Source organism: Sphaeramia orbicularis, chromosome 11 (assembly GCF_902148855.1).
Source record: "Sphaeramia orbicularis chromosome 11, fSphaOr1.1, whole genome shotgun sequence".
Taxonomy (NCBI): domain Eukaryota; kingdom Metazoa; phylum Chordata; class Actinopteri; order Kurtiformes; family Apogonidae; genus Sphaeramia; species Sphaeramia orbicularis.
The window spans coordinates 8,710,507-8,722,580 of record NC_043967.1 but is presented as its reverse complement, the minus strand read 5'-3'; the positions used below and the strand labels follow the sequence as shown (position 1 = coordinate 8,722,580).

Below are 12,074 nucleotides of genomic sequence, written 5' to 3'. Positions count from 1 at the left end.
TTTTATTTGGTTTACATGTGTCCTTGAACACATCTTCCACTGTTAATATGTACTTTCTCACTTTCCAAAAAAGACAACTGTTCCATTGAAATGGTTGTCAGGATTATGTTTTTCTTTCCTACACAATCCATTTATATATACTGAAACTGACCTTTTAAAAAAGCTTCTTAAGCATTATACTTGTCGTAACATATCTGACATCATTATAAAGGCTGTTTATCTGTGGATTATATGCTCTACATATGGATTGCTCGAAGATCTACAACTAATTTAGTTCTAAATATTCTAATCCGTTTGGTCACAAACAAGGTGGAAGTTCTTGCAATTGAAAAATTGAAAAGAACATGTTTTTCTTCTCTTGTGTGTTGTCTAATATACAGTTCTTTGTAGTTATATTTTCTGGAGTCCCTGAGTTTGACTGATAGTTTTGCTAAATTACAGAATGATAAAAGCATGATAAATTAGTCACCCCTTCCCACCCACTATGCAGATAAAATGTTAATCTTTCCATTGCGTACCTCAAATTTGAGGTCTTAATCTCCAGTAAAATCTTTGCTTTTTTAACATGACTGAGTTCCTAGTGTCTGCCACTAGATGTCCTAATAGACCCACAGATATTTTTCTTCAAGTTCTCTCCCCTTCATGCATCTGACATTTCCTTTTCTTCAAGGTGTGTGTCCCCCATACATGTCAGCTGTATGTCCATGGAGTGATTTTATCAAGTCTAGATTACAGCAGTAAAAGGTGAATTCTTGTCCATGTTTGATCCACATTACTGGATTCATCATGGAAGGAAACATCACATTATGAATCCCAACATTACTAGTTTTTGTCACATTTTGAGGAAGGTTTAGGGGAGGGGGCTTTCATTGTCACAAAGCACTTCAGAAAAATAAAATCCCACAATGCACTTTCATTTCTTTTTTATTGAGAGTAAACTTTGCACTGACACTTTCATTTACAGTATTGGCCACACATCAAACCTCCCTGGACCGACTGGGAATGTATCAAGTATAATCTGTGAGAGTGCAATTTATTTTCTTTCTTTTTTTTTTTTTATTCTGAAGTTGTTGGATGAGGAATCAGTCAAATAGAAACACTAAATCTGAAACACAAAATGGCACTGGACCACTCCCTTGACACCATAAATCTGTAGAAATCAAGAAACTAAAAAAAAGGAAATAATAATAATAATAAAAGCAGCACTTGTCATTTCCTCCACATCTTTGCCAACAGCACTAAATTAGTGCATTAACACATTTTTTCTGTCTGCAGCATGGTTGTGCAAAATAAAGACCCCAGCCTCAGCTCTTGTTCCATTGTAGATGCTGTTGCACCGCTACAACCGACATAAAAACGTGGTGCAGTCTTGTAAATCAACGTCCAGGACAAAGTGTGTGGGGCCTCAGCAGCAGCAGCCTTCACATCTCAATAGGTAGGGCTTTATGAAATATTCCCATCAGCACTTCTCCACCCCCCCCACCACGGTTTAATGTCGAATATGGAGAGGGAAAGAAAAGGCTCGTCACTGCCTCTACAGCAATCCAGAGCACTTCACTTGAAACAAAATGCTGAAAATGCTCCAATAAAATGTGCCAATGCTCTTTTACACCACTAAACATCTCAAACTGTCAATTATGAAGGAATACTTAGTTTTCTTGGTTGCATATCTCATTCTGAATCACTTCAACAAATTGGACAAATCAAAGTTTACTGTTTGGGATGCCAAGATGAAAACACTGTTATTACCACCACCAGTCCAGTCCAGTCCAGTCTCCACATCACTAAAGCAGATCTCAACATAGCAGGCAGTGTTTAATTCTCTTGTAAACTTTACAGGTGGGTGGATAAAGATCCAAAGATACAGGCTACGAAAAAACCCCAGAAGAAGATCCTCATAAAAAGAGCTGACCACATTGAAGAAACATTCAAATCAACCAAAGGATAAATATTAAATAGAATTTCTTCTATATCTTAAAAACATGGTCACTGCTTCTTTGGGGATGAAGTAAAATGGATTCATTACACTCATGTGCATCAACAACCTCATAAGGTATGTTTCCATAAACATATTTTATGCAGATTTTCAACTTTGTTTATAGAAATGTCAAAAATACAAAAAAAAAAAGCCAAAAAAACTTGTGTATATTCAATTGAGGTGGTTTTTGCCCTTGTCAAAAAAAGTTAATGTAAATGGCAAATGCAGTGTGTTGTATAAAAAATGCTCTACCCTCTGATGACAGCCTAGTGGAGTCATTCCACACATCGTGGAAAAACGCCCAACTCATTTTTTTTTTTTCTACCTCTCAAAAACATAGCCTGACATCCTTTACAGAAATGCAGCTAGAGTTCAGCAACGGCCAAACTGTCATGTCCTCCATCATCTTTCATTCATAGGTTTTTCACACGTCTATAAAGAAGTGATACTAATAAATATCAACAAATAAACAAATACAACTGAAACTAAAGGCACACAGACCCAACAATTGTGATCTCACGTGGAAGAAATTTCAGCTCTATAATAAGAAATAATTAATGAATCAAAAAGATAAATTACAGTGAAAACCATAATCATCAATCTTTACTCACCATCAGTAGTGGAATAGATAAAAACTTGGAAGTTCAAAAAAAAAATTCCTGGTGCATTGTTTTGGGGACGGGGTCAGCACTTAGTGACCAGCCACCCTGACTGTATTTATAGCACAGTATGATTGCTTTGGCTCAGTTTTTTGGTTTAATATGAATATGCAATATTTTGATACAGTCTTTTATTATAAAGTGCTGTATTTTTTTTAATGGGCAGAAATCCCTCCAGATCTCCAGCTTTGATTGAAGCTGAATGACTTGACTGAATGAATGAATAACCACCACATGTGCAATGAGGGTCAGTGTCTACACAAGGATATTCAACAGGCCAATTCTAAAATACAGAAAGTCAAAAATCTAGAGAGGATGTGTGAACAAATACATTTAGAATGAAATTATAAATAGTGATTTTAGTGTTTTTCCTCAGGGATGACCTCACTGTGGCCTTAAAAAATATCATATGGTACAACTGTGAATTGCCTTAAAATAAGGTAATTTAATTGGTCTACTTAATATTAATATAGCAATGTGGTGAACAAAAAGTTTTTGCAAATGTGATCACATATTTATTGGATTTTTCATTTTACTTTTAACCAAATAAATATGGGTGGGGGGGCAATCAAGCACATATTGTAGATAAATTAGCAAAGAAAATCAATGTGAACAGATTTAGAATGATTAAGTAAATCTTCCAAACAGAAGCCATGTTCAAACGTTGTACCACATGACAATTTGACAGAAATTACACATAACTTACGATCTTAGAAAAAAAAGTTGTCATGAGTACATATGAGAATAAATATTGTTGTTTCTGGGAGAAAAAAATGCAGCAGACAGAACATTTACGCATCACATCAATGACCCATGAATGACAAAATATTTCTGGTCTTTCAATAGATCAATTTGGATTATTTGTTTATTATAGGCTTTCTTTATATTAAATGTGCAAGAGTAAGATCCTGTAATTTAGTTAATTTCAATCACAAATTACAGAAATAATTAAAGTGGGTGAATAAAGTAAAATCATGTGAAGTGCAACTATTTTATTCACGTTTTCAAACTGAGCCAAAGCAATAGTAAAATACTGGAACACTGATGACACTCAGCAAGATGGTACAATGAGATGGAAAAATAGAGGGTTCAATCCCCTTCGCCAACACACACCAATACTGCTGGAGAGTCTTTAAACAAAGATACAGCAAACACATAACTTCAATTGGTTGGAGATTGACCTCTGACCTCTCTTTGCAGAGCAACTGACAGCAATAAGAATGATCCTAAAACCCAGATTAGCCCATCAACGTCTGCTGGCCGATGCTTATTGAACAGACAGGAGTATTGTCCTCCTTCTGCAGCCCACCAAAAAGAAACATCAGTAGCGGGTCGGCTCTAACGAAGCAGGCACAGTGTGCATGAAGGTCCAAAAACTAAATCAGGCCCTCTGATTGTACAGTACGCTCAACAAGCTCCAAGTTTACAGTTATCATATTTGGCTCCTGGAGCTTTGGGTTCAGTGTGTTTCGAAGGTGTGGGTCTGAGAACTCAGAGGGTGTTACGTTATTATTATTATAACTATACCAATAATAATAATAATAATAATAATAATAATAATAATAATAATAATAATAATAAAATAATAATAAAATAATAATAATAATAATAATAATAATAATAAAATTATTATTATGAGGCAAGTTTGGAATTCAGCACGATCAGCACCAAAACTTCACCCTGAACAAAATGAGAACATAAATACAGGGAAAAATAAATAAAAATAATAATAATGTGCAGCATTTTATGTGTATGATATCAGTAGCTTTTCATTGATGTACTGTTTTAAACACTCATCTGTTTTTAATTTAATGAAAAGTTTGTCTGTTTTTACAGCAGACAAAAGCACTTAAAAAAAAAAGAAACTGCGTATGACATCTTTACTGGACAAAGTCCTCAGGGCTTTATGTCCTCTCTACATACAGTATAATACAGACGGTAAACACACCACATCTTTCATTGAGGCATCACTGCTTTTTTCCGTTAGTGCTTCTCTCTCATAAGCCCCTTTTCCACCAGATTCCCAAGAACTTTTATCTTTGGGAACTTGCTTACCTGGGTAAAAGTGTTCCCTGTAATCTGCGTGCTTTGTGCTTCCACTGCACCTCAAAGTTCCTGAAAATGCATTCAATGAGACTTGGTCGCCAATTCAAAGTTCCACCGAATTTCATTTGAGCATATTCGGCAAATACGTTCAACGAGGTCCAGGCTCTTTTGAGTGTATTTGCTGAATACATTCTTTAGCATATTTGGATGGATAGACAGTTGATTGCAATGCACTCGTAAGAGCGAGACGAATATGCTCAGAAGAGCGCATTCATTTGGAAAATGGAGCAAAAAAAAGATCAGACTTATTATTCAGAGTGTATTTGGATGGACAGACAGATGATCGCAATGCACTTGTAGGAGTGAGACAAATACACTTGACTCAAACTGAATACACTCAAATGAGCGACTTTAAACACTCAAAAGAGTATATCTGGCAAATGTACATCAACGTCCATCCGCTTCTCGTAACTTCTCTTCTTTTGCTCCATTTTCCAAATGATCAAAACACAAGCGAAGTGAAGCTTGTAGAAATTGAATAAATAAGTTTGCAGCTGCGCACTGACTGGAGTGGGCTAATACAAGTGCGGAAAGCTACAAGTGTGTTCCACCAATCAGCCATCTTCAGCACACAGCCCCAAGAAGTACAGGAAATCTGAAATGTCCTATCCCCCTACCAGGAACTTATGTCAAAGAAAGTTTGGGCTCAAGGGAAAGCTTTTTACCCAGGTAATTTCAGTGGAAATGCATCAAGGTTTTTCAAATTTCCTTGTAAAGTAAAAGTTCCTGTGGTGGAAAAGGGGATATACTTCCCAGTGTTTCATCCCTTTTCTCTACAACCCATTCTCTTCCTTTGCTCCATCTCCTCTCTCCTTCTTACTCTGTCACACCAGGTGGACTTGCTCCTCCCACTCCTCAGGTGATTGGTCCCCTTCTAACTGAAGGGCGAGGTCTAGTTCACTCTCCGTGGTCGGAGCAGTGTGTGTGGGACTGCTGCCTCCCAAGTGAGAATGTGAGCATGGGTGTGTGTGTGCTTCGTCCAGCGACAGGTCAGCCACACACCCAGCGTCCACACCCTCCTCGTCCGCCTCCAACTCCAGAGTGCTGGGCCTCCCGGATGACATTTTTGGGACCTCGACTCTGGCTCCAACAGCAGTGGTGCCTGAGTGGGGACTCGCCGACCCTCTATCTGCTACCACTGCTGGCTCGCCCTCCAGGGGCTGCCAGATTGGAGTGGGCGCCATGTCCCTGGAAGTCTGGCTCTCTGTCTCTGTGAGTGTGTCGGGGGAGGAATCAGTCTCTGTGGTTGGGGGGGAGGGGATGAGTGCGAGGCTCTGGGGGTTGTTCTGGGGGTTGATGTTGTTGTTAAACCAGGCCATGATGTTGTCCAGCAACTGAGCACTGGCTGCTGGGTCCAGGGCCTCCAGACTCTGAGGGTCACTGGGAGTGAATGGACCCCCTGGGGGGATCACAGGTGAAAGCAGAAGCTCTGGTTCAAGCTCTGGTGAAGGGAGGCACAATTGGGAGGGGGGCTGGGGTTCTGGTTTGGGGGGGCGATCAAGAGCATAGGCAGCAGGTCGCTCTGGAGTGTAAGAGCTACTGTGTTCTGGGAAAGGAGTGTAAGAGCTGTCTGGTTTTGGGGTGGCTTGGTGGTCCTGGCTGTACGGACTAGGATGGCTGGGATTTTGGGTGAGTGAACAGGAAGCAGTGTGTTCTGCCTCGGCCAAGTAAGTGCTAGAATGGCAGTAGGTCTGCTCTTTGCTGTCGTAGCGAGGATCTGTGATGTGGTCCAACATGTATGGGGTGGTCCGTGTGTTCTGGTCTGGTCTATGGCTGCAGTCACTGTAGGCAGATTCCAGGGTGTAGGGAGTGGCCAGCACACTGTGGCTGCATGTGTGGTGTGAACACAACTGTTCCTGTGTGTGCGTGTCGAGGTCATACGGAGTGGTTATGTTCCCCAGCTTCATAAGGCTGTCTCCCAGCTCCAGCAGCTCGGCACTCAGGGAAGGGGGAGGGGGAGGGAGGGTGAGGGAATTGGAAGGAGGAGGCTGGGAGGTGGAGTCTGTCCTGTTTGGGGGCCGGGGAGGATCCAGAAGGGAGGAGGGAAAAGATGAACCTCTCGCCCCTGAAGGACCATCTGCATTAAGAGAGTGCAAAGAGATGTCCCCCAGGTCTCCAGCAGGACCCGGTCTCCTCTCTTGTCCTCGGTCCAGAGGACGCTCTTCCATCCCTCCCTCCAGGCCTCGCTCTCTGCGGGACTCTTGCAGGGACAGCTGGATGGCCAGCAGGATGTTGGGGTCGTCTTCGTCCAGTGAGCCCAGTGCTCTCCTGCGTCCTTCACCTCTCTCTGGACCTTCTGGAACACAAACAGTTAAAAACCGACTTCATTACACACACATTCCAGTGATCAGTGCCTCTGTGTGACTACCAGACCAGAACCACACTGCTACACATCCAAATCTCCTTTGCTTTTTTTTTTTTGAATAATGACAAATCAGGCCATTTTACACACCGCTAATTTGTTTGCTTTGGTCAAGTCAGATGATGAGTGTGTAAACTTGGTGAATTTCTCCTTCGATTTTATTTCTTTTCACACACTAAAAATATCCAAGTAAACCAGAATGCATCACAGGTGTGTTAGGAGTGGAAGTAAGAAACTAAACACAGGAACAAGAACTGTTGTTCTGGACTGGCACAGACATCTATAAGAGAAACATGTTACAGACAACTGCTGCTACAACCAAATTAGTACAGTTTGTATATTCTTCCACATTCCAATGTGACAAGTACAGTTTGTTTGGAGCTGTACAGAGACCACCTCTTGAACTGTCTCAGTGTGGTTGTTTAGTCCACACCCGACTATTATGGGGGAAAACAAACTGTTGCTATATAAAAACATCCTGAATATTTAGAAAAGGAGTTAAGATGGACATGATTTCAGAGTTTGTATCTGAGAAATTACAACATAGTTGATGGTGACTTTTGGGATTCCCACAGGATGAGACTCAATTTCACTTCACTCTTCACATGACTGGGATGAAACTGACGAATGGAGCAGGAAGGACAGGAATGATAAAAACAGTCCAGTCTTCATGTATGCATATGCAGTTATGAATATATGTTATTCTCTCTATTCTTAATTTTAAGCTTCTTGTCCAGTTGTCTTTTCCCCCACATGGATTGACAACAGAAGATCCCACCAAAAATTGAGAAAGAACAACAATCCACGTATCACATTGAGCTCTGGACATGTCTAAATTGAAAGAAGTTCCAAAAAGTCAAGGCAATGGTGCTGAAATGCTGTTTGCAAGATGTGTAAAGTAGTAATAAAATAATCTGCTGACTTCAGAGAAACATATGTGAAGTAGGTCATAGCAGAATGCAGTGTGGGAGTGGGATGGGACAGGAGTAAAAATCCACTTGTGTGTCACATTCTCATAAATGTAACAACACACAACTGAAAATAGAAGCTGATCAGATTGACTTCATTTCCAAAATGCTACGTGATGTTTATATTTGGGTTTATGGATAATATTCTGTCATGTTTGTGTCTGACCTGTGTTGTCGCTCCTCCTGCTGGCCTCTGGTGTGTTACTGCTGCTTCTGAGGTTCTGCAGACTCAGCATGTCTCCTCTGCGCCGTGGCCTGTGTCTACGACGGTACTGGATGTCAGCATAATCCTGCAAACAGTCACCCTTGTTAGCTCATTACACAGCCCAGGCCCAGCTGAAAGTCCATTCTGTGTCTAGAAAGTACACAGAGCTGCAAGCACCACCACCCCCGCCCCCCCAAATATAGCCCATGCAGCTGCATAAAGAGGCAGGAGACTAGATGCATTACCTGTGACTGTCTCTCTCTCTGATCTCCTGCTCCCAGTACAGAGTGACGACTCCCCATCTTAACAAACATAAGCAAACTAAGTTAGCGGCAGCCAGTCATGCATTAATACCACCTCATACAAAAATGGTCATTAAAGTGCAGGATTAGAAAGTAACACTATATTGGCAAAAACACAAAAGGTAGCAAACAAAAGAAGTTAGTATTAGGGTTTCTGCAAGCCCTTAACCTCTCAAATCCTAACATCTGAACATCCAGCCTAACAACATCTTGAAGGTGCGGGAGACTTTCGTGACCAATTTTTCATCAGATCTGTAAAACCCCAGTCATAGCCTAAGTATCACGAATCTGTAAGTCTTTCTGTGATTACTCACCTGAATCTCTAGCATTACGGTGAACGATTTTGAAGTGCCATCCACCATGAACAAACCATATGTTTACAAAGAGAGCCCGTAGGTAACTCGGGGATCTTCAGAAGTTTGTCGCGATGTGCATTGTGGGAAATGGAGGGCAGCGGCAGCTGCTACAGACATGAGGTGGAAACGGCAGGAGCTCCCTTCCCTCTATGCATATTCCTCCAGCCATTTCCACGTTTCAGCCATTTCCGCGTCGTGTTTTTTTCATCCATATAATATCATATGGTCGCACTGCCGCTGCTGCTGTCAGGCGGCGGCGTGAGCCTTCGCTTCCCACAATGCACGTCACAACAAACTTCCGAAGATGCCTGAGTTACCTACGGGCTCTGTTTAACATATGGTTTGTTTATGGTGGATAGCACTTTGAAATTGTTCACTGTAATGCAAGAGATTCAGGTGAATAATCACAGAAAGACTTACAGATTCATGATACTTAGGCTATGACTGGGGTTTTACAGATCTGATGAAAAATTGGTCACGAAAGTCTCCCGCACCTTTAAAGAAAATCTCGGCAGCAAATTGTGCACAATCATGAAGTTGCATTAACTTCACTCTCAATTTTAAACGAATTGATCAGATTGTTACTATTAATGCTACTGTCATAAAATATGGATAAGAGAAAGTTCAGGATCTGTCTCAAACAGGTCATTTAGTACTTGATTATTTCAGATGTACTCTGCTGACAATGTGCGTGTCAGTTTTCACCTCTATGGATGTAATATAGGTCTGAAATTGCATTCAGATTGGTCTTAAACAGTAATACTTCTAACTTATTGAAACCTGCAGAATCCCTGCAGTAGAGCCTGATGTGGAAACAGTGTTTCTGCTTACCTCAGGGGAGGCAAAACCGAGGTACTCCCAGTCCCATGATCCACCAGGGTAGCTGACACACACACAAAAACACAAGACATTGATCTCACAGGTAAACACAAAGGCAAAGACTTACAGAGTACTACTTCAGATGGCATGTATACTTTCATTTATGACACCTTCACCCCCATCACTGTTGTGTTTATTGTTTGAGTATAGTGTATATGTGTCCATACTTCCTGCGGGGAGGCTCCGGGGAATCGTTTGGAGCCACACCACGGGCCACAGATGCCAGGAACTCCTGCCTCTTCTGCTGCACCAGGCGGGCAGCACTGATTATCTTGTGGCAGGGGGTCCTCAGGTACGGCCTGTTGACCTTCTGGGCCAGATCCTCCACAACCATTTCCAGGTCCGTCTGCCAAGAAACAAAAATATCCTGTTATGATGGCATGTTGAAGGTGGGAATGTTGCATCTTTACTCCACCTCACAGATCTGTAGAAAAAGCACAGACATGGAACAGGGGGCACTGTTGGTGGCATTACCATGAATGCATTACAGGAGAGGGGTGTCACGTTTTGATGGTGTTATATGAATTTCAAGCTTGAGCACCCCCAGTTGGGGGCCTCACAGACTTACAGTTAATTCATAGAGTGAAACAATGCATTAATCATGAAAGAATATAGTAATGCTGCACATCAAATTAAACAGAAGAACCTGGGCTATATGAATATATAAACCATTTTTACATGCCCTAAACATAACTCAAACACCAACTAAATGAATTATCAAATATCAAAATCCATATAGCACCACTTCGTCAACCCACTCCCCACATTTCTGGGTCTACTGCTATGGTACAAACAACCCCTCAAACAAAAGCAGACAGTCCTGATCCACATGACACCACACATTTATATACATGTACGTGGTACAGTTGACTAAGATAGCGAAACTGAATAAAACTGTCCCCACGGACTCTTTTGATTGAAACTAATGCTCCAACTAAATATAGCTTGTTGTTTATTTGCTTGGTTTCTTAATTTTCTCAATTATAAACTCAACCAGGATCAACAGGCTTTTTTTTTCCCCAATCTGTTTCTCATGTATAGAAGTTGTGGTTATGAGCTGATACGATGCACGGTAGTCCACATGAATATTAAAATGGACATCCATGGTCAAACATTCATGCTATGTGGTATTACTGGATATCTACCTGCATGGACATCCATCCGATCACGCAGCCAACATACAGGTGACACAAAGTGGTAGAGAAAACTGTAGTTGTCTATTTCTATCACTGGGGTCATGTTCACACTATAAACGAACCACTCCGCAGAGCGATAGCAACCCAGCTGAGCCCACCTCTTCCAAGCAGTCTCAGCTCGGTTGTTTTGTACCGGAACAGAGCGTGATAACAGCTTTCACATTTGGTCAATCGAACCGAGCCAAAGACTTGTTGTGCAACAATCAATCCAGTTGTGAAAACACCCTTAGATTTTTCTTAGGAACTTTTCTTGTGGTTTTAAGAAATCTCAGTTTTTGTTTGTCAAATGTCTTATTCGAAGGAAATCTATCTTGAAGTATATAGTCACGTGGATCAGTCAACCAATCAGCATGTGGCTGACCTTCTGTCTCTATACAGTCGGCAACAACGGGAATGCCCACAAATGTCACATCCAGTCAGAGCCAAGGGGGAAAACAAACCAGTATAATACACATACATACATACATACATACAGACACACACACACACACACACATTTATATATATATACAGGGTGGGAAAGCAAAATTTACAATGAAGATTTAGTTGTTTTTTCTCAGCAGACACTACGTCAATTGTTTTGAAACCAAACATATATTGATGTCATAATCATACCTAACACTATTATCCATACCTTTTCAGAAACTTTTGCCCATATGAGTAATCAGGAAAGCAAACGTCAAAGAGTGTGTGATTTGCTGAATGCATTCGTCACACCAGAGGAGATTTCAAAAATAGTTGGTGTCCATAAAGACTGTTTATAATGTAAAGAAGAGAATGACTATGAGCAAAACTATTACGAGAAAGTCTGGAAGATGCTATTAAAAAAGAATGGGAGAAGTTGTCACCCGAATATTTGAGGAACACTTGCGCAAGTTTCAGGAAGTGTGTGAAGGCAGTTATTGAGAAAGAAGGAGGACACATAGAATAAAAACATTTTCTATTATGTAAATTTTCTTGTGGCAAATAAATTCTCATGACTGTAAATAAACTAACTGGTCATACACTGTCTTTCAACTCCTGCCTCAAAATATTGTAAATTTTGCTTCCCCACCCTATATAT

The 12,074-nt window shown here is 40.9% G+C and overlaps 1 protein-coding gene across 2 annotated transcripts in view; it reads right to left on the bottom strand.

The window, feature by feature from the left end:
- Window positions 1–977: 977 nt before the first annotated feature.
- LOC115428449 (ankyrin repeat and IBR domain-containing protein 1-like) overlaps window positions 978–12,074 on the bottom strand; it is a 45,836-nt gene continuing 34,739 nt past the window's right edge. The window contains exons 17-21 of one of the 2 annotated variants that reach the window (XM_030147499.1): window positions 9,983–10,161; window positions 9,768–9,819; window positions 8,524–8,580; window positions 8,240–8,363; window positions 978–7,039 (exon numbers count right to left, since the gene is read on the bottom strand). In XM_030147499.1, the coding sequence (XP_030003359.1) occupies window positions 5,568–7,039; window positions 8,240–8,363; window positions 8,524–8,580; window positions 9,768–9,819; window positions 9,983–10,161 (1,884 nt within the window). In that variant the 3' untranslated portion in view covers window positions 978–5,567. The remainder of the gene's footprint in view (window positions 7,040–8,239; window positions 8,364–8,523; window positions 8,581–9,767; window positions 9,820–9,982; window positions 10,162–12,074) is intronic. The other variant, XM_030147501.1, reaches the window with a different exon arrangement.